The sequence below is a fragment of the Pelecanus crispus genome, chromosome 7 (genome assembly GCF_030463565.1).
Source record: "Pelecanus crispus isolate bPelCri1 chromosome 7, bPelCri1.pri, whole genome shotgun sequence".
Classification (NCBI taxonomy): domain Eukaryota; kingdom Metazoa; phylum Chordata; class Aves; order Pelecaniformes; family Pelecanidae; genus Pelecanus; species Pelecanus crispus.
In genome coordinates this window covers 23251039-23274811 of record NC_134649.1, presented here as the reverse complement: position 1 = coordinate 23274811, position 23773 = coordinate 23251039, and the positions used below count along the sequence as shown (strand labels likewise).

Sequence of the window (23773 nt, the reverse complement as noted above, 5' to 3'; positions counted from 1 at the left end):
TATATTTATAAACTGAAGTTTTGTTTTCAACTGCACTCCACCACCACCACGTCGAACCATTCCAGGTTTTGAAGTCTGATATAGGACACCCAAGTCTCTCTATATAGGTTAAGCCCTTAAGATAATTTCAAATTTATATTACTTCTCTAAGTACCAGAACAGTATAATTCTCTCATCTTTCAGACATACAGTAAGGAATGAGTATCAGCAGCTTAAAAATGAAACACAATTACTGTATTTTGGTTTTCCCCCTCCCCCAAAATATAAATATATACTGTATATATTTTTAAGTTTTGCTGTACTTTACAAAAAGTATCACTAGATGGCAGCAGTGCGTTTTAGAGCTTTGCCAATTTTAACAGCTACAGGAAGTAAAAAATGGCGCATGCGTGAACTGACTTACTACTTCTAATGTTTAAATAGATTAAGGGGAAAAAAAAAAAAAAGCAACATTCACAGCACATCAAGCCCAAAATAGTTTACACCTTCTACACTGAAGCATTATTAAAATTTATCTGGCTAGGTCATCCTTACAGGAGAGGCTAAATAAGGCATGCTTTAGACAGTCATATTGTTGCTCACTTGAAAAGGAAAGGAAAAAAAAAAAAAAACAAATCAGACAGAACTGGAGTTCTAGAACCAAGAGTTCCAACCCTTAAATTTAGCAGGTCATATTGCCATCAGTCTCTCAGAAACTTAAAGCTCTAAAAAAGAAATGAGAAAAGGTGCTAGTCAATGCCTGACAGCATTTTCAACATCACGTGCCATAACAGCGTGCAATCAAAGTGCTTAACATCCATTTCAGTCTTAAATGAAGATGAAGGCTTCCCAACCAAGGTTAGCTTCCAGATTTTTAAGATTCAACGAGGAGGGATTTGGGGTTTTTTTTTATTAGCAATAGTAGTGATTATGTAGAGTTTGACAGCTACTGGATCATTAAACTACCTGCATACTTTATGAAAGAAATCTTTTGATAACCCCCAGTGCTCTTTGAAGCGCAGCAGGAAGGCTAGCGCCACCCTCTGAGCAGCCGGTAACTTTTTAATACATGGAACAAGTTATGTTTACGCACCCCAACCACTACAGAAAAAGGAGGACTTTAGCCTGACCGTTTCTGAGATGTGTGCGAGTCATACTTACATGATAAGCATTTTTAATTTGTGTTTCTCTGGCGTAAGTTTTTATCTTTATGATTGTTTGTAGAATTGGTTTTCCTGGAGAAATAAGAAAAAAAAAAAAAACCAAAAAAATCCATGCACCAAAAATCAATCATAGCTGTAGGAAAAAATGTCTTTGTACATACTAAGTTAAACAGCATTTCATTCTTTCTCCTGTTAAGTGGCTAAAGACAACATGACTTTTAGACTGTGTGTTGCCACCTTCCTGCCCTGTGCAATTCACCTCCTACATCTGTCATTCTGCTTCCTAGTCTTACTGCTTCCTTTTTTTACAACTGAAGCTCCCCCCGCCCCCCTACTTTGCCAATTACTTGAGATATTTGTAAAAAAAAATATCAAATCTGCTACACCATGCAGTCAGGGAGACCACAGGTGGCTTCAGCACAAATATTTGTTTCTAACTCCTTCAGCAATATTTGTTTTTCTAGCAAGAACCTCGCAGCTATCACTTTTCTTTACTCCAACACTAACAAATGAAAGGGTCCATTACCATCAGTAATGTCACACCTAATATCAATCTTTGGTACTGTAAACTCCCATAAACCCTCAGATTAAGCTCAGTAATGTTTTTTTCTTAAAATGCACTTACATTGGCCCAGCTGGTTCATCATCTGCAGCAAGAATTCCAATGCAATCCAGGGGAAGACAAGGAAAGGAAAGAAAAAGAGAGTCAGTCTTTGCAGTGTAACACCAGCCGAACTGCAAACAGCAAACCGATCTATCTACAGCGTTAAAGGCCATTCCACTCGGTAGTGCAAAGATTCATGGAGTTATTTTTCTGGATTCAAGTTTTAATGGCAGGTATGTTGCTTCAATGGTTTTAGTTAACACTTTGAATGCTTGTCATGAAGAACTGCAACTGTAGCGGACAGATTGTTGCAATATGGTCAGACTCATCTTGTCCCCAAGTTCCAGTGGTTCAATCTCATAAAAAATAGATGAGAAGACAAACCAACATTTCAGTTGTAAAATCCTGCTGGTTATTTTCTTGCATTGATTTTTTTTTTTAATTATTTTTTTTAAGCCATTCTTCAACTGCTGATGGGTAATTGTTGGTGTATACACAACAGGGTATATACACCATATGCTCATCTTCCCCCATGGATGATACAACCTCTACATACTCCGTTTTTCTCAATGTCTACTTAGAACGGACCAGGTTAGGAGGAGGTTGAAGGTGCAGTACTTGATTTGAGTATCCAAACGTAGTCCTTGGATAGCAGCAGGCATTGTGCATGTGTCCGATAGAGCACTGGGCTCAAAACGCCAGGAAAAGTTAGGGGTGTTGTAATACCTCCAGACACAACAGACTTCAGCTACAGAAGACTGACAGCATTGTTCTGCCCGTGTCTCTTGGCAAAAATACTCTCTTTTAAGAATTGGAAAAAGATCTGCCAATGAGTAAATGTTTCGCATTAGCTCTTTCATGACCAATTGAACATTGTTTTGAATTCAAAACACCTTATTTTGCCCCCAAGCTGCAGTACAGAAGACAGAAGTGCATTTAAACATCAGTACAAAAATCAATCCAGAAAGTTAACGCTCCTGTAAAAGTATTTTGAGGGGACCAATTCAGGACCTGCTGGTTTTGGCACTCCAACAGTTGCCGTTCCCACCTCATGCTAGAGGGATTTTTCACTGAAGTCTTTAAGAAACTCTCAGCAGGATTCCACAAGGGTGCTTAGTGCACATGAAGCAGTTATGGAAACTACAGTCTTAACAGTGTAGGCATCCGCATGAGCACACGCTAGGAGTAATGTCGGTCAAAGGGGACATTACTCCACCTGTACCTTCAAGGCAACGGATAGGCAAAGCCACTGCTAGCACAGACAGTGACCGGAACAAAAAAATATTTCAAAAAAATAAAGAACTAACCACAAACCAAGAGTTTTACAGCCAAAATAACATACTAGCGACACACCAGTGTCCACAGAAGTCCATTACCAGCAACAGTACACTACTGGACAAGATACAGAGAGAACTAGGACTAGTAAGGACAACCAGACATCAATGTGCTGTTGTATATACAGTGGAGATATACAGAGACACATCAGGTACTGAAACACAAAGCACAGCAGAGCAAATCTAGAACTTCCCTCCACAAACATCTTTTGATTCACAAAAGATCTTAAAGCAGGCTGCCCTACGTACTCCGCACGCAGGCTGGGAAGAGCCTCGGACAGACAGCAAGTCCTTAGTTCCCCCCACCCGCAGATCAGTTCTGCTACTGATGCCATTCTGCTTTCAGACTCGGTTATCTCAGCTTTCTAACAAGCATAATCAACATCTTTGAGAGTTTGTTTGGCTGGACTTCAGAAATATCAAACTGCACCATTAAGATCCAAGCTCTCTCTTGCTATAAAACAATCATTTTTCCTTCTCTGTTAAAATATTTAGATGCTTATTTCATATAAGTAGTTTTGTGCACTTAAAAAAAAGAAAAAAGCTTCACATTTATAAAGGCTGCCATTGGGTGTTTTCCTAACAAAGATCCAACAAAAATGCCTATTAGAATACTTCAGATTATATGGTGGATCAGCACCACTCATCCCTTTCCCATCTATAACCTAACAGAGAAAAAAATAAGACCGAGGAAAATTTCTCTGTGCATTACAATCCTGGTCAGTCATTTAACTGCTGGAAAAGCATCCCCAGTACAGTACAGACAAAGACCAAAACCTTAGCAAAATCAGGGGGCAACAGAACAACAGAAAAATAAGTACAAAATTAGACTAAATAAAGATTAAAAACAGCAAACTGAAATCCAAATTAGTTGTGAACGTGAATGAAGAAGTTGTAAGAAAAAGTGTTAACATTATGACTTGTGCATTGTATAGACTGAAGCGGAGATTAAACAAACTCCAAAGCATGCAGATCTCTCACTTACCACCATTTTTTTAAGGGTATGATGCAATTGAAGGGGGGGGAAAAAAAAAAAGTCATAGTAACCGACAAATATCAATATAACTCAAAACCTTTATGCCAGAAGACCTGCTCTAGTAACCAATAGTCTCTAATAGTATGTAAAACCGATGGCCATAGAGAATGTCTTCCCAGTATGCTGCTTCATTCCATTCCACACCCGCAGGGCTCCTGAAATGCTGCCAGGTGAGCTGTAATTTTATAATTGACCACACTAAACCCCTCCTTTGGCAGGAATTTCCTTTTGAATTTGGAGGGGATCTGCAGGCTCCAAAACCCCCATTGTTTATATAATACAAGATTAAAAAAAAAAAAAAGAAAAACAGCAACCCAAGCTTTTCTTGCGGGTATAGTGATTATCTGGTTAGTGTTGCCCTGAAATAGCACATTCCTGAACTGAAAGGTTAAAGTTGCTGCTGTCTTTAATGTATGGTGTAACGTGTGTAATCAATCCTTCCAGGCAAAAATATCTGGACATTAAAATTGCAAGATGACGACAAATAGATTTTCTTTAGCTCCTCTGCTTGTATTAACTGTCTGGGAATGTAACTCATGCTTCAGCAGTCTGAGAAGGGGTCTGTGTTTTGTCTTCCCCCACCCCCCTTTAATTTTAGCCTGAATTTATAAGGCTTTTTAGACATTACTCAGTTTCTTTTACCTCCTTTGGAAAGCTACACAATTTTTTTTTTTACTCTCAAATTAACCTTGTGTAGCCTCTTATGACCTGTGGAAGTTAAAAATGAAACACTAATGGGTACTTCCAGCACTAAGATCCACATTTTGGCATCCAAAGGGACTCTACGTTTCTGCTCATGCTTTAAAACTTGCAAAGAAGTCTACACAAAGAGGAGTTGAGACCAGCAGCTTCAGCAATGGTTCTTATACTGGCATGTGGCAACCCTCAGACCTGCCTTTACAGATCAATAGTGAACTGGAACACTATTAAAATGAAAATTTCTGTTCAAATGCTCAAAAGGAAAAGCCAGCGTCTGTGGCAGCTTTGGGGTCCTGTGTTACAATACAACTTCTATGGTCTGCAAAACAATTTGTCGGAACTATTACAGAGACACTGGGGAATTTTTGTATTTTAAATTTAAAGCTTTTAAAGCTAGCTTAAGACTTTGCTTTCTGGGAAGAGAAAGCTTGACAGTGGCTTGAAAACTTTTGAGAAAAACATTTAGATGTGTTTGCCCAAGTTGGAAAAATTAAAATTTTTTATAAATTTTTCAGTTCTTAACTTGTAAAACATCTGGAAGGCTCCACATTGAGCATTCAAAGCAGTCCACAGCCATGCAGGACTGTGATGCTTTCTCACAAGGTAGCTGTTCACAGGGACACAAGCGTTACAACCTGCATTACCCATTTAGGGCTTTAGCTGCACGCAAAGATTCAAAGGTGGCATTTACCACCACTATGTACATTGGATTGGGAGCAATGCTCTTCTCTTTGGCTTCATTAACAGGAATATTTTGGAGGACAGGGAAGAAGAGGAGAATGGAGACACTCATTTTGCTCCATAAAGCAAACCAATAAAAATAAAGCAGTTGCTCTGAAATGGAATGAAGGCACAAGCTATCGGCAATGGAAACTCTCTGGCCAAGATTACTTACGTTAGACTGGAGGAATTCTGATCCTATAATAGCATCTAACAAGTTAGTATATAAAGGCCCAGAGGAGCCAGACTATTCGATTACCACTGTGACACAACGATGCTCGCTGTTAGCTGGAGTCAGTAGCTACAGTCTTGCAGTGTGCCTGTCTGACAATTTTGTCCCCTTGACAAATTTTAAGTGTGGGAGAGAAAGGTGCGGGTAATAGGAAAAAAACCCCAAAATTAACTTGTTACAAGGTAAACAGATTCAGTGAAAACATTTTGTTCTTTAAATTACTTACAGTAATAGCAGGAACAGAGAAAGTCAAGGAAAAAAATGAGTATTAGAAAGAATGTGGGGATATGGATGGAGCTTCTGCAGAGCCGGAGCAGAAAAACATTTATGGAAAGTCTTTGTATTAAGCTGAGAAATGAGAAGGGAAGAATGAAAAAGGACATGTTATAACCCAGTCACCTCATGGCTTTGAACTAAAGATCATGTAGAATATGGATTTTAAAGTAAAAACTGTTTACATTCCTATGGGGGAATGTAGCCAAGAAGTTTTTACTTTCTACTTACCCCAGAACACACCCTTTAAACCAGCACCTTTGCTAATTTTAGGCTATTTGATCCAATGATACAACAACAACAGAAAAAGCGCTTTCTTTAGGAATCCTTGATATACTACATTCAGGACACAATGGCTGATCGCTAGCTACATCTATCAAAAATAAGGAGCTTCAGCTATACCACAGAGGAATAAAAAGCTGTTTGCTTCCTTCTATTGTCAAGGGAAGTCCAAGCAGCTTGCATTCTGAGCAAAATGCATCAGCAATCCCCTGCTGAAACTGTTTCCCATTGTACATGCAGCGATGTGCCAGCATCTCTGGCCTCAACATGCCACGTTCATGCAGCTTTCATCACCAAATGCCACTGGAAGCTGCACATTATTCGCCTGCTCTTGATGTTACAAAACCTAGCCACTCTCTGGAAAATGTATGTGAGCCGTATATTGCTTTACCATGTGTAAAGCAAGTCAAAACTCTCATTTTGAAAGGATGCAGAAACTCAAGCGCAATCTGCCCTCCCTTCCTCCTTTCAGCACATAATTTGGATGCAAGGGAGCTCGCACCTGCAGGCAGGTTACTGGAGGTACTCACTGCAGTCACCTCCCCTCCCAGGAGGGCAAGAATGCCCCTAATCCACAGGCACGACAGCAAGAACCTGCACTGGATATCCGCTAATGCCATCATTGCACCATTTCTGGTGGAAATACGGATTTTACAGGTGCAAAGTTCCTTTTTCTGCTATACAGCAGCAGAATTAAAAATAAACTGAATTATGTGAAGGAGGAAATATTAGCAAAGGAGCTACTGAGCAGCCCTGTTCCATGGCATAAAAAGCAAATAAACTGAAGACAAAAAGCAAGGTCCATGCAAAAAAACCCGCAGTCAGGAAATGCCAAAGTTAAAGTGTCCTCACCCTTCCAGCACAGCAGTGCTTCTAGATGGAGGTAACACCTTTCATCAGGCCAGCAAATAGATTGGGAAAGTGTCTTGTAACACACAGCCCTTTATCCCCCCAAACTCTGAAACCTAAGTGGCCTCACTCTGCAGCTAAACAGCAAACTGAGAAAAATTGTTCCAAATTTCATAGAATCATAGAATGCTTTGGGTTGGAAGGGACCTTTAGAGGTCATCTAGCCCAACCCCCCTGCAGTGAGCAGGGACAGCTTTAACCAGATCAGGTTGCTCAGAGCCCCATCCAACCTGACCTTGAATGTTGCCAGGGATGGGGCCTCCACTACCTCTCTGGGCAACCTGTTCCAGTGCTTCACCAGCCTCATTGTAAAAAATTTAACCAGATTATCTGTCACTCCACCCATCCGCCAAGAGACGACGTAGTTGGTATGCTAACACAGCTAATTTTTAGCCTGTGGAACATGGAGATGAGAGAAAGGGAAAGGGAATTAATTCAATTGGCTTTATTTCGGCTGGCCAGGTAGAGTTCCCAAGTGCTCTGGAAAGCATCCCAGACACCTTCCAGGATAGAGATAATGTTTCTCTCCAAACAGTCACATCCCCCACTAGCAACTGGGTGCTTCTGTTTAGCATCAGTTATTAAAAGTCCTTTCTGCCACTTCTTTGTTTAGACTCGACAAAAAGGTACAGCCCTCAAGCCTTGCATTCTTTTTTTCAGCCTGATGCAGCTGTAAGACCAGTCACTTTTCTATGAAGTTCTTACAAACATCCTCTTGTGTGCATACAAGTGCACTGCAAATACAAACACTGAAATTACTGATCTGGTTTGTCAAAGGGTTATACAGTTCTGTGGTTTGCCAGAGAAACATCGTATTCCTCTAAAAACAGTTGTTCACCAGTCAGGGGGAGTGGGGGAACCCTCAGGATTTGCCATCTCACTACCTTTTGCTACACTGAATGGGAGGATTCTTTGGACATGTGGAAATGCTAAGTAGTTCAATACAGTTCTCAAAAAAGAGCAGCAAGATGTGCAGTTTCTGGAAGGTGGCACCTCAGTGAAGGCGGGTTAGTCAGCTAAGAAAGGGGAAAGGACTCAAATTAAGTGTGCCTATTATTAGTGGAGTCTGGAGTAATCCTGCTCCAGCTTTCAGCTTGGTCTGGTTTTGTCTGAGAGAACGAACACAGCACACTCTGAAGGGCTGCCTGTAACTTGTGTAGGCTTAACCAAGCCAGACCTAGAAACAACATCACCTGAATACTGCATGAGGTGAGAGCTCAGCGTGGGCACCAGCATCTCCCAGCAAGACCCAAGATAAATGCAACTCAGCTGCATTTCATCCTACACTATCATCAATCAGGCTCTACATGGGTTGCAGGGGTACTTGCAGACTGTCGAATTAACAGTACCTTCAGCTCCAGAAAGGCTTTGATTTTTCTGTATATAGGGGAAGTTACCACGTTTAACATCACTGTTTTTCTCCAAAACTTTTTAAGAAATCCTTAGTGTCCTGAATAAGTCATCTTTGCACTAGGTCTATGCAGAAATCCTCACTCCTGAGATCCTCTCAACAGGACAGATATGAGCCAGGATATCAGAGGATTCTCATGGGGGGGAAAAAAGCCTGACTGAACATGGGAGACATCCCCCTCCTCTCCCTAAGATGGGATCTCCAGCACCCCATGGGCCACCACAAAGCATTGCAGAGGGGTGAGACTACAGGTACAAGGCTTGCACCCCAACATTTAGGCTGCTTACTGGTAGCAGACACCTTATCTGCAGGAACAAACAGCCTGCAGCAGGAGGACGTGCCAAGCCGAATGATAATGATCCACTAGGCAGTGGTCCAAAGTAAGATGCAGAATGGCCATCCATCCTTAAACGTGGCTGGGGTTTTTTGGCTGCTTCTACCTGCTACTCCAGAGCAAAGGAAGAACTTCAGAGAAATCTGGTAACTGAGGAAGGTCCAGAGTTATTTCACTATTGGGAAGACAGGGAGAGGGGTGATGGTGGGGAGTATGAAGGAATCTCAGTGTCTAAAGAAAAATTTGGAGTGGTCCAAGGACAAAATTCACATCTCAGCAAGAAGGGCCATCAGTGAGGTTAATCTGCTGATGAGGCTGCCAGTTTTTTCCCCTGTTAGCAAGGAGGCACTAACAGCTCAATCATTATTGCTGCAGCAGCTTCATATGAAGGTCTGGCACAACCACAACCGTTGTCCTTAAAGCTTAACACATCAAAACCAATACTAAAAAAAAAAAAAAAAAAAAAAAAAACCAAAAAACCAAAACATTCAGAAAAACAGCTGACAGTTGAGAGATCACAGCTGTTGCCAAATAATATTTATATTAAGTAATACAGTGTTTAGACTAGTATCTGCACAAATTGCTGGCTCAGCTATAGGCTCACTGATGTTACCCACTACAGCTCACTGCAGCATACGGAGGCGGATGTATGATTTTGGAAACACAGAGTTTAAATTCCAAATGATAAGCACGCCACTGCATTAAAACATTAACTTTGGCATTTCATAACAATGTATTTAAAATAATAAAATTAAGAATAACCTAAGTAAAACATCCAAGTGTGGAAATCAGCAGACTATCAACGATTTCTCACATATGCATTTGTAAAATGCCCCTGCTTCTATGGTGTTTCCCACCACAATATCACAGAAAGCTTCAAATGCCATTACAGAAAGTGCAAGAGTATCCAAGGGAATGTAGGACTCAAGTCGGCCTTCAGTTGATGCCGATTTGGTCTCTTCATCCAGGCAAACCTAATACACAGATATTGACCATGATACTCAGTACTGGATTTTGTCCTCCAAGAAAGAGGACAGAGAAAACCTTTGTCCACCACAGAGGTACATCACTCTCCAGGACTCAAGCTTATCTGCCTTTAAAATAATAGCAGACCAAGCAAGCAAATTTAGTAACCTCAGTTACTTTGCTCATCATCTTGGACACCTCCATCAGAGATGATGAGCCTGGATCCCTCAAGCATCTGAAGAGCGGCCAGACCAGCCAGGAAAACTTCAGCCTTTGAAACAAACAGGTAGTGAACTATTCACCTGTGCTTAATCGTGCTGATGCGAGGGCTGCATTGCAACCTGGTCAAGTCAAAGCCAATTTCTATTGGATTAAGTCCACCTGAGGCTGCTTGCAATGAATATTTACATATCAAATTACAACCTGATATCTTGTTTCAGTCATTGACAAATTTCATCAAGTGAAAGTCTGAAATGCAGGGAATGATGAACAGCCACCAACATAGAGGTGAGATTCTCTCTGGCCATCCCAACATCAAAGTTAGGCCAACGTGGCATAGCAATATGGGAGAAGCGCAAGAGAGCATTTAAATTGTCTTTTTCAAAGTTTTCTGGGCTGGTTGAGAGCCACTTTGAGGACAAACTGCTGGCAGTATAAACCCCTTAGCAACTGTGAAGCTGTTAGTTATGCAAAGGAACATGCACTACACAGTTTAAATTTTGCTGGATACACACCTAGAAAAGGAACATGCACTACACAGTTTAAATTTTGCTGGATACACACCTAGACCAGTCTCCATGCATGCTCTATAAGCAGTTAGTAGGTGCTACTCAAGTGGTTAAGACCAAAAGCTAGTTTCCTCTAGGTACGCACTACTTAAGACAGTTTTCATCTGGTATGGAAGTGATCCAAGCCTCAGCCATTCTCATAGTATTAACATTTATTATCTGTTTTTTAAGATTATTTTTTTCATTCTCTGAAACATAGGTCAGGAATCGTGAAGTTGTTTTTGCCCAAACTTCACAAGCAGATCAGTGTTTCAGCACCTACATTTTCATCCCAAAAGGTAAATGTCTTGCTGTGTTGTCACTGATCCCTTGTGCAGCTTGACAACAACCAGTCATTGCTGCACAAGGTGCAACACAGCTGCCTTGTGAAGTTATCTGCCATGCTACAGGGCTCATCCAACCCAGGAAGACACTAATGATTCAGTGCTTCCCATACTGATTCAGCATGTTGCCCTCCACGTACTCTAAAGCACCTGCTCCATTACTTGGACACGCCATGTTCCTACAGCACAATGGCATACCAGCTGCTTCTCACAAGGATTCTTTGGATAGGTTTTCTTGATAAACACTGTAGTAATCAGCTAGGTGTCACATTAAAGCCTGTTTCTTGATGTGGTTCTTTCAAATACTCATTTTAGCCTCAAACTGCCCTTCCCCCATCTTTTAAAGAGGAAGGTATGCAAAAGAAGCTCAAAGATGAAACAGTAACTACTTTGTGTACCAAACACAATTTAACTAATTAGTGCTACCATCAAACCTGATGATAAATACCTAATCTTTAGAAAATATAACTCAGTGGCTACTACAATTAGATCTAGTTTCCAGAGCATTCCTTAAATAAAAATTCAGTTATAGATCAAAATAAAGAGTCCTACCCCCACCCTTTTAACATTGAAAATGTGTTTTATTTCTGAAGCATATCTGCAGTCCCAATCCCTTTAAGCATAATGCTTCCTTACAAAACCTGCCCAGTGTCCAATCCAGACAGAGGGAGTGCCATCAGGGATTAGCGTGTTTCCAGCTCTCCCCTTGTGCTGCTCTATGCTCCTCAGGCCTGGCGTGCAGGATTTCTCAGGGCTACTACAGCAGGAAAGAGACGGGAGCGCTAGACCCACTCTGCGTAACAAAAGCTTTAAAGATAATGAAATAACCGCCCTCCCACCCCATAGTCCGAGATCTTGGGGAAATCCAGCTTTAGGACTTTGCACAGCACTTGGACCCTCTGCACTTGCTGGGCTTAATGTTTGGAGAGGGAACAGAAGAAAAAGCAAAGAGCTCAGCTGAAAGAACTGTGCTGCTGATCCTTCCTGCCACAAAGCCCCGCTCTGTTCTGCTTCCACAAGTTCACTTTGCCTTTTTTTTTCCTCTCTCCTCCTTACAAGTGGCTTTGAGCACACTTACCATCTGGGACTTCATCTGGCCGCTTCCTTTTCTCATAAACAACTATGATGACAACGAGGATAACGATTTCTGCCAAAATCCCCAAAAAGGGCCAGAGGGGAGCCAAGTGGCTGCGGACACGGAGGATGGTTGTGACCGAGACAGAGCCGACCTGGTTGGTTGCGTTGCATTGGTACTCGCCAGGATCCTCGTTTATCTGTAGATTTGTGATGCTGAGCTCAGTGTAGTTGTCTTTATTTGAAATAAAGAATCGTCCAGAGGAGTTGTTGATGTCCTGATAAAAGGAGGAAGGTGGAAGAGGAAAAGAGCAAGAGCTTTAGTAAGTTCTCGTTCCTTTTCTTTTCTATGTCATGGAAACTAGAAGATTTGAGGGATTCTTCAAAGAGGCTGGTTCCTTAACACAACAGAAAAGCCCACTGTCAGTGTTCATTCTGTATCTCTCACTAAAGTGAATTGTGCTTCAAAACAACAAAAAAAATGCCAGCTTGACTGACAAGCTGTATTTTTTCCTACTTTAGCAGTATCAGCCATGAAATACGCCAGTGGTTGTGATCAGGTAAGCTACCATTTTCTCAGCCTTTTGCTTCAAGAGAAACTGTTACACTCCACTCACCAGTTTACAGCAATAAAATGAAACAGGTCAACCTGAACAGATGAGACAAGTAACAAGAGAGAGGATACATTCCCTAGTAGGGGACAACACTATTTCAGTGTAGAGGGGAAAACAGAAAAAGCAGTACCAGTTAAGATTATTCTACACTGCATTAGATAGCATTTTCTAACTATTTAAGGTATGATGGCCCTAATAAATTTTTGCCTTTGCTATGTTTTAAGAAGAAACACACCCTGCTCACAGATATGTGGTCAGGACAGCCTAAGCCACTGACTTCAGGAATATTTAGAGAAGCTGAAATTCGAGGCACCATATTCTTTCTACATTTGAAAAAAAGATTTCCAGAGTTGCTTATGTGTAAAGAATTAAAAATAGGCAAAACTTGGACAAAGTATGGATGTTTGATCTTCCTGAAAGTTAACCTTGGATGAATTTATCAGATAAATTCACCAGACAGACAGTGTAAAGAGAGATCTGCAGAACACCATACAGGACTCTGAAGACTCACAGCACTTGGTAAGTCACTCATACAACTCATACAGCACTGTCCCTTAAAAACTTAAGCTTGCACTTAACAGTGAACAATCAACCCATACTATTAGTTGCTTAACATTTTTTCTTCATCTATCGATCAAATTGCTACCTCTCTGGCAGATCATACAGCAACGTAAAAATAGGTGGGCTGAGGATTTAGCAACCTCCAGCTTCTCTTCTGCTATTCCAATTGCTGGTCAAGTTTTTTGCTCACCAATCAGCTGCCACATGGAAAAAATATGATCACTTAAACACTAATAGGTATGACTGCCACATCCTCATATTAAGTCTTGTGAGTTCAAACAGTAAAACTGGAAAACTGTTTGAGAAATTTATAATCAAATGCATTTTTAAATCACATTTCATAATTCATGTTCTGCAATTTATCGCAAATACCCTGAACATCTTTCTGGACAGTTCATAACTTTGCCCAGCAACACAATGAGCAATTCTGTTAACACAGCAACAATATAAATATCCATTTTATACTCACTGCTGCTGAAAAGTTTCAGCTTCACTCACTAACGTATCAGATTTTTGAGGAACTGCATTTTGAGAAGTTATAAGGCACCCTAAATAATAAATCCCTAAAACCAAGGTGCTCATTTCTTTCCTTACTGGGGGTTTTGGCAAGTTAATACATGTCTAACACCCCAGTTTTCTTACCTCAAATACTCCATTGATCTTCTTGCGCCACACCCACTCAGGATGTGGGAAGCCCACAGACTTGCAGTACATGAGTGCCTCCTGCCCCTCATTTTTATTTTCACTTCGCTTGTGGCCAGTGATGTCAGGAGTAGCTATGAAACAAAACAAAAAACTCTGTTTACAAGCTGCTCATTAAAGAGAGAGTTATTTCAAGCTCTGAGAATTTGAACAGGAAATTAGTGACAAGTTCCCTGGAAGCTGTTGCCTTTCCCACACTGAGCCCATCTTACAGAAGAAAAATTGCGATTCCCATGTTTCTCCAAGCAGCATCTCAACTGAAGATCTGCAATGTCCTTCAGGCTTGGTTTGCCAGGCAAATTGAGGGACAAGGAAGAAATCTCAACATCAAACTTGAGCTATCTACCAGAAATCTACAAAACTAAGATGGCCCAACCATTCCCCAGTGCAGGAAGCTGGGAAACATCCACGTCTCCCTCCCCACCGCTCAGGAAGTCCCTGCGGCTCTGCAGTACCTTCAGCTTTGAAATAGAGCTGTCAGAGATTCTGGTTACAACTTGCTCATCATGTCAGGACTCTGAACTGATACTGTCTTAACACGAATTTCTGAAAGCTGAATCAAGGTATTCTTCCTTGCAGCAACATTTTAGATTTGGTCCACAAACATGCTGTGACTTGTTACACTTTATGCTTGTTATACCTTACAGCGACACTACTCCTGGGTACCACTGGGTATCTGTAATGCAGCAGAAGTCAAAATCCCTCCAACAAAGGGCGTTTCATTCAGCCTACCCACAAATTCGTATATTCTAAGGAAGGTTGCAGGGGAAGCTGGGCAACCACAAGCAAAACACAGCCCTGAATATCAGCAGAGGGTCTTCTGAATTAATTTCTCTATAAATAATGTCACTGCTGTTTGCCACATTTGTCACAGCAACCCGTTGCAGCCTAATACCTCATGAGAGATTACAATGGATCAATGGACTGCCTGAGCTGAACCTTTGCTTAAGCAGATGGCTTTGGTGCCGTAGCGACTACCTTTAAAGCCCGTTTGCTTTCTAGCTTGCTAATTATGTCACACGTGGCCTGCTGTGTGATCGCAGGACACTGATCTGTTAATCCAGTCAAAGTCCAATCTGAGTGCTGCAGGAAAAGACCCCCAGGCACTGGAATTTATCCTAAGAGTCTATTCAAGGAGAGTTCCCTTTACCACTAGCAACCCCTACAGATAGGTATAGAGATGGAGCACAGGTTTGTGTCAGCTTATCTGCAGCTGAAGCTAAAAGAATTAAGCAAATTTCACAGTTGTCATCAGACACAGCAAACAAGAACAAGCAAAATACCTTGCACAACAGGACAACATCAGCTGAACCTGCTCTTCCCAAAAATTACATCACAACTCTTTGGGAAAATGTTCAGCAAGTTTAAGTGCTAAAGGAATTACCATATTTCAAGGCAAGGGCTTTTCAAATGCAGAAAGCATCCCACGCCTTATTCCTGCAAGATTCTTTTCTGACAGTAATGCAGCTGGTTGACAATATTGTTAGAGGCAGAATTAAAATAAGCTTCTGAACAACAGAAAAATCACAGTTGTAAGAATACTTAAGCTACAGCATTCCTTAGTATGTGTGTATTCACCTGAACAGACACCACCAGGAGAAGCTGATCAACCCAGGCTTTTCTCAAAACACCTATGTAAATTCAAACAGGATTTCCAACACATGTGAACTTTGCAGAAGGTCTGGCCATTTGCCATGTAAAGAAACATTCACTTGCTGCTTACAGAATTATTAACTCTTAGCTGCATTTTCTAATGGATGACTTGCTCCAACTCAGCAACAGCCAGAGCACTGACAAGCTGAACAGATCCTCCACACTGGACGCTGCTGCAGAGGATGCAGAGGCCAGGTGCTTAGCAGATATTGCCCACCAGCCATTAAAACTAACTCCAGGACTTCTGGTAGAACCCTTAAGGAAGTTATGCCATTTTAAAATATTTTAATATGCTAAGCATGTTCTCTTTTTTCCCTGATTTTTAAGTAAACACCTTTTCAGCAGGGAGCTGAAAAAGAGCTCATTACTTAAGAAAAATACTATGATTGTATCATTCCGTAAGGAAGTACTTGATCAAAGTCTGCAAGTACCCACACAAGCAAATAATGGCTTTGCTAACAATATTCAATATACATGATCGCATAGCAAGACCAATGGATGAAACTAGACAAATGCCGACTAGTTGCAAGATGATGTTAACCATAACCATGACATGTAAGAACAAGGCACTAGGGATTTTATTTCTCTTTAAGAAAACTGACGTCTAAAATCCATCTTTACACATGTCGTGGTTTAGCCCCAGCCAGCAACTAAGCACCACGCAGCCGCTCGCTCACTCCCCCTACCCTGATGGGATGGGGGAGAGAATTGGAGGAGTAAGAGTGAGAAACACTCCTGGGCTGAGATAAGAACAGTTCAATAATTGAAATAAAGTAAAATAGTAATGATAATAATAACAATATAATAATGATAATAATAATAATATACAACGCAAGTGATGCACAATGCAATTGCTCACCACCCGACGACCGATACCCAGACAGCTCCCGAGCAGCGATCGCTGCTCCCCAGCCACCCCCCCCCCCCCAGTTTCTATACTGAGCATGACATCACATGGTATGGAATAGCCCTTTGGTCAGTTTGGATCAACTATTCTGGCTGTGCCCCCTCCCAGTTTCTTGTGTACCTGGCAGAGCATGGGAAGATGAAAAGTCCTTGACTAGCTTAAGCAGTACTTAGCAACAACTAAAAACATCAGCGTGTTATCAACATTCTTCTACTAAATCCAAAACACAGCACTATGCCTGCTACTAGGAAGAAAACTAACTCTATCCCAGCCGAAACCAGGACAACACATCAAACATGAAAATACTTTGAGACACAAAAACATGAACTGAATGAAAAGACCAGATCATAACAATTCTCCAGTCTTGTGCAAAAAGAAGCTTCCAGGTACAGAAACTGAAGCAAGCTGGAAAGGAAAGAACACTCCATACTTGCTAAGTGATCACACACTACCTGTGCCTACAAGGGGCAATAATATTTTGAAGAAATTAAGTTTTCAAGCTGAAGGTCTCCAAGCAGAAAATAGATCAGCTTTAGGGTTGAGTATGCTGCATTACATCTTCAGGATACTAAGCACCAACATGCACCTGCAACATCCTTTCAAACCACTGTCTGCAGCCTCAAAGAGGAACATAACATTAATTCCAAAAGATGGTGGTTCAACAAAAAGTGAATTTCATCTTGTGATCTACTGAAAGGCATCATCTCTTCCTTGCTAGGCTTGCAAAGTTCTCTTTTAGGCAGGAGCTAAGTAAGCCCAGTGACTTCCCTGTGGTTTTTACATATTTGAGAATAATATGCAGAGATCACAACCAACCTGATGAAAATGAAAGGCCAGCAGAAGCAGAACACAAGAGACAGACTTAAGGTGGTGATGCAATGGTCCCAAAACTGGCACTGATGAGCTGTCAAAAGCGATTGCAAATTACCCCCATTAAGAACAGAAGAAATAGGATTCATCAGCTTAAGTTGAAGCCCCACACAGTCTCCATCTGTCAGCACTTCATTTTTCACTGCCATCTACCAGCAGACAGCAAGTCAAAGCAGAACCTTGCATGGGAAAAGGGTACAGTAAGTCAGCACTCTGCAGCTGGCCCACTTTTTCTGTAAGGTTGCTGATAGAGAAAGAAAGAAAAAAAGGAAGGAAGAAAGAAAGAAAAAAAAGAAAGGAAGAAAGAAAAAGGGAATGCTTTCTAGGACACCTTAACTTCTACTGCAGGGTGACCTAGCATTCTCCTACAGCCAAGAGATAATTATATTTCTTTAAGAAGAGGACATCTTCACCAGGTTATCCCAATGAGAGCATAAGTGACAAGAATACATTCTGCTCTTTCCTTGCTGGGCACAGTTACACAGCATCCATTTCCAGCTCTACTAGGACAGGGGCTATTTTAGTACACAGTCTGAGGGGAGCACCACATGGAATATTAATATTTCAGGGCATGATGAAGCCAGTTTCAAGCTCTAAATTGGGGACATACCGATTTGATGGGTGGACTGTTCAGTGGATAAGGAATTGGCTGGATGGTCACATCCAGAGGGTCATGGTCAACAGCTCAATGTCCAAATGGAGACCGGTGACAAGTGGAGTCCCTCAGGGGTCCGTACTGGGACCAGTGCTGTTTAATATCTTCATCAATGACATAGACAGTGGGATTGAGTGCACCCTCAGCAAGTCTGCAGATGACACCAAGCTGGGTGGTGCAGCTGACATGCCAGAAGGACGAGGTGTCATCCAAAGGGACCTGGACAAGCTGGAGAGGTGGGCCTCTGTGAACCTCATGAGGTTCAACAAGGCCAAGTGCCACGTCCTGCACCTGGGATGGGGCAACCCCCAACATCAAAACAGGCTGGGGGATGAAGGGATTGAGAGCAGCCCTGTGGAGAAGGACTTGGGGGTACTGGTGGATAAAAAGCTGGACATGAGCCGGCAATGTGCGCTTGCAGCCCAGAAAGCCAACCGTATCCTGGGCTGCATCAAAAGAAGCGTGGCCAGCAGGTTGAGGGAGGTGATTCTGCCCCTCTGCTCTGCTCTGGTGAGACCTCACCTGGAGTACTGCATCCAGCTCTGGAAACCTCAGCGCAAGAAGGACATGGACCTGTTGGAGCGGGTCCAGAAGAGGGCCACCAAAATGATCCGAGGGCTGGAGCACCTCTCCTATGAGGCCAGGGTGAGAGAGTTGGGATTGTTCAGCCTGGAGAAGAGGAGGCTGCAAGGAGACCTTATTGCAGCCTCCCAGTACTTAAAGGGGGCCTACAGGAAGGATGGGGACAATCTTTTTAGCAAGGCCTGTTGTGACAGAACAAGGAGTAATGGTTTTAAACTAAAGGAGGGTAGATTTAGACTGGATATGAGAAAGAAATTTTTTACAATGATGGTGGTAAAGCACTGGAACAGGTTGCCCAGAGAGGTGGTAGAGGCCCCATCCCTGGCAACATTCAAGGTCAGGTTGGATGGGGCTCTGAGCAACCTGATCTAGTTCAAGCTGTCCCTGCTCACTGCAGGGGGGTTGGGCTAGATGACCTCTAAAGGTCCCCTCCAACCCAAAGCATTCTATGATTCTATGGCTGAGACATGAATCCAGTACTTATTCTACCAAACTGTTTGGCTAATCGTGTTCTGCTGTACAAACTACAGTTAAAATATTGCTGCAACTGACCTCAGTCACAGATTTAGCAACAGAACGATGTTTTCCTGTGAAGCTTTTCAAGTCAAGATTTTTCTTAAACCATTCTGCTCTACTGCCAGTAACAGATAAAGCACAGAATGAAGCAGGTTTTGATCAGAAAGGATTTAGACTTCACTTCAGCTTTTAAGCAGCAGAATCCACATCTCTGTTAACATACAGTTGGCTGTGGAGACGTGGGCACAACATGCTATGTCAGCTCCTACATTATTGAAACGAAGATAATGCCCCTGATAAAAGAAAGTAAGTTTTTCATTCTTACAGTGTGAATCAGGAAAACTAAATAATGAACGTTCGTTTGAAACAGCATATGGAAAAGCAAAAAGAGGGAGGGCTAGTTTAAATTAATTGCTACCAAAAAGAAAAAAAAAAAAAAACAACCCAGATTTAGTCTTTGTTGACACAAGCGTAAATGTCTGATAAGCACCATTCTTCTGCTAGTTTTAAACTGAATCACAACAGAAAGGGGGTTTGTGCCAGAGTAAACACTGGACCTCCATGCTTCAAGTACCCAATAGGCACAAAGTAAGTGAAAGATAAGAAAGTGCAGCAACTTTCAGAATGTATGCTTTTAATACAGCCCTGAAAAGAGGGGTTTTTTTTCTTCTTGTTACAGGGCATGCAATGTCATTTCTTGATATATGAGGTATTCAGCCCTTAATTTCCAGGTATTTTCAAGATATTTTACGAGCATTACTAAAAAGGAGAGGAGAAATAATATGCATAACACCTCCAAACCGTGTCCCAGTTAACAAAACCCCTTCAAGTTTTACCATTAACAGACAAAATTAAAGCAAGGGCAAAGGCACCTAAAAATATTCTTGCATGTAAAAACTATTATGTCTTATGGGTGACCTAGTAAAAGGGCTCTGGAAGATTTTATTTTTCTGCATTGTAATTCTAATACATGTCTACCTTTATAGCCTGGGTGGAGAGCTAAGACACGAAAGGTACTGCGAGAAGGGAGAACGTGACGTGCATTTTCTGTGTATTGCTTAGGATCACTCTAAGATGCAGTTGTGAGACTGCATGATTTCTTAATTTCTGGTACAGCATTAAGAAACCTCTGCTGCAGTTTCACAAGACAGCCAGGGGTCAATATCTTCCAAGGCTGCTGAAATAACCATTAATTTTCCAGCATGGAAAATGGGCTGGAGCCAGAGCGAAAGTTTAAGAGTAACATTCTAAGTGCAGGTATTGCGTGTGAAACAAGAGCCTCTGGTTCAACTGAAGTTTTAGAGAGCACAATAAGCATTTTTCAAAAGTGGTAAGTTTTATGTCTCTCAGAAGCAGCAAACAGGACTGGTCTGAGCACTTGCTATTGGGAAATCAATAGCAATTGGGAAGGATAGAAGAGAAAGGTGCAGAATGAGCGAGGGACGAGGAGAGAAGTCAGAAGAATCCCCTTGATGAGACAATGGCAGAAAGGCCTTATAGGAAGAGGCATTAAAAAGCTCTACCTGTCCAGGTGCACGGAAAGAAAGCAACCTTTGGGAAGGCAGGGCAGAGAGAACAGATGCCCTCCATCAGTCATACTACATACATCAGTATCTTTCTTGATGCTTGCACTACTTCTGGGCAGCCAGAGGGAACTGGAAGTATATTCTTCCCCATCTGTTTCTCACTGCTCTGCTCTGTACCAGACGATGGTTTGGACTATCAGAAGACAGAAAGACAAACTTGTTTCCTCCTCCTTCTCCCAAGATCTTGATAAGACTAGAAAGATTGCAGAGGCAGAATTCTTCAGGGTTGTGTTTCGGGGTTTTTTTTAGTTTCTTTTAATCTTCAAGTTTTCAGAGCTCCAGCAGGTATTTCTACTGTGTGGCAGCAGAGCAATTAAAAAAAGCCTACTTCCAGATCGTGAGTAGATAGCACACTGCATCCTGGCTAGTGCTTGGCAGGATCATCTTCACTGTTCCTGCTGAAAATAACCACATCACGGCCTGGCTACCTGCAAGGCTCTCAGCCAGCTGGCTTCACTGCAAAACCAAAGCGTGGGAGAAGATCCCTATTTCAAGGCAGAATCTTCCTAATACCAGCATTTGCTCAGCCTATTGTTTCAGGCTTAGAGCTGCACTCACACAATGCCCCTAACAGCTCTGAGAACTTGAGCAAGAATACTCAAAGTCTCCAACAGACACTTCATGCAAAAGCTGACTCTATGAGGGAAACCAGACTTAGTGCCATTCCAGCGAATTCCGAGAGACTGACATTAAACCCCAGTATTTTCAACTGCTGTTATACTAGTACTGCCCTAGTAATTTTTTTACCGAGAAAATCTGCTTTAAATATGCAAGCACACCTAACAATTCTAACACCAATGCTCATGTTTCTGCATTTTTATCTTCCTACATATCGCATGTAGAGATTCAGGAAGAAAATAGGCAACATTACGTAAAAGGCACATGGCACTGGTATATCCTGGATTACATCTGCTGCAAGGCATTTGTTGAAGTTGTGAACAAGTTGTCAGGAAGTCACTATTTTGATCCACAAGCACTTTTGTGTTCAGAACCATCTTTTCTACGTGCATCAGCAGTTAAAAATTGCAATATAATTACAATTAGCAATTAAATTTGTGTACAATTGCTTAACCACAAATACTGTGACAGGCCACATGTGCAGGTAAGCATTAAATTACGGCATCTGCATGGTCAAACAAGATTCATGCATCACTCATACATCACATATGCCTTGATTAACAACTAGGTAACATCTCCACACGAAGTAGTATCAAAAATCTGTTTGCTTTGAGAACTAGAGCTGTTTTGGCAGAACGTGCAGAATATTTACACCAAACTACAGGAATCAGAGAATGCCTTCCTTTGCAAAGTTAAAAAAAAAAAAAAAAAGCCTGTGTATTTGCAACTAGCATGGATATTATTCAGAGACGTTTACATCCAAGAAAATACATGTGATACCATACAAGTTTAGCTGTATGGCTCTTCCAGGAGCAGTAACTCAAATAAGTACTCTCTGATCAGAAATGAATTTATGTACAGTGCTAGGACTGCAAGGAGGCTGTAAAGTTCTCTAACTTGTGCTTTAAATGCAGTCCCAATTCATTACTATGCAAGTTTCCAAATAACAGGAGTTAGGAAAGTGTCTTTTCAGTTTAAAAGTATACATGCATTCCAATTTCCAATTTGCTTTGCAGAAGACTTGTCAAGGTACTTCCCACTCTAAACAACGCCTGGTACTTCTCTCTGCCAAGGAGTAATTCGATGCCCATCAGCCACTCTTGTGATGCTGTAAGGAGGAGCTGGAGAATACGGTTACCGAGTCCTGGAATTGCGACTGCTGAGCAAGCTGCAGGTGTAATACCTCCCAAGTGTGGTGCTGGAGTCATTAACTTTTAACTGATGACTACTTATTTGTATTTATATATAAATTACCTGTGAAAAGTTGTTAGTAGGATTAGTGGTTATTCTCCCTCTGACCTTTGTGCCAATACTTCTATCAGATATACTGGCTTTTCTTTCTACAATGTTAAATCCTATGTCCCTGTAAACCTCTCTGCCAAGTTCTCTTGGTGTCCCTGCCTGGCACCAGACAGCAGAGAAGCCAAATATTTCTAAAAGGTCTTTTGAGAGATTATACAAAGCCGAAAAAGATCTTACTCAATCTATTACCAAAGTTAAATTTCCTGTCTCTAGAAGTGGTTTGTCACCCAAGGCAGCCTAGAGAAGGCAGAAAGGACTTAAGATCTTAATTAAGATAATATTAGAAGATTTAGTAGTTAGAGCATAAGAGCAGAATACAAAACAATAGCCCAAAAAGAAGAAAAACAAACCCCTACACCTATGTACCTTGAACACCCAGAAGACAAGCTCACCAGAAGTACAATATAAGTTTGAATTCAACTTGCTGTAAGAAAGGCAATAATTATTTTTAGAGGTGCCGTCAGATTTTTAATCAATAACAGTCTATTTCTCATGTGTTCACATGCCATACACCTCTTAGCTGGGCCAACAGGAACTTGTGGTGCATTCGCATGAGCACATATTTTACATTTCCTTTTTCCTTGCAGAGATAGCTTCTGCACCAGATTTGGTTAAACACTGGGTATATTTTGATAGGCTGTTTTATGCAAGATCATTAGAAAAAACTTTTAAAATCAACACAGGAAATCAGCAAGCTTTTCTTGGTACAATATGTAAATATTGTAATATGTAATAAGTCAGAATGCTTATTTATATGGCAATATTTCTCTTCCCCAGGAAACTGTTTATATGGTTCAAAAGACGCTGTTCTCTGGAGAGGAAAGATGACATTCAGAATAATACTGTGCATTTGTCATTTCACACAGACTGCTGAACTATTCCCACTTCCTCACTTCAGATTCAGGAACCTGACCATGCAGTGAGGCACCAGAAATTCCCAGGAAAGAGGTCAGCTTTCAGCTCTTGCTACAGATCTGTGGCACCTAATTTAAACAGCAATGATCACAGTATCAGGACAGGCCACATCACTGGTGCAGGGATGCTAAGAAAGAGCGTGAAGCATCCTCCTTCCCATTTGCT

The 23773-nt window shown here is 41.5% G+C and overlaps 1 protein-coding gene across 1 annotated transcript in view; it reads right to left on the bottom strand.

The window, feature by feature from the left end:
- Positions 1-10: 10 nt before the first annotated feature.
- The window catches only part of NPTN (neuroplastin), a 64896-nt gene continuing 41133 nt past the window's right edge, over positions 11-23773 (bottom strand). Inside the window, exons 6-10 of the mRNA XM_075714211.1 lie at positions 13945-14078; positions 12132-12405; positions 1768-1789; positions 1141-1214; positions 11-704 (exon numbers count right to left, since the gene is read on the bottom strand). Coding sequence (XP_075570326.1) covers positions 1154-1214; positions 1768-1789; positions 12132-12405; positions 13945-14078 — 491 coding nt within the window. The 3' untranslated portion in view covers positions 11-704; positions 1141-1153. The remainder of the gene's footprint in view (positions 705-1140; positions 1215-1767; positions 1790-12131; positions 12406-13944; positions 14079-23773) is intronic.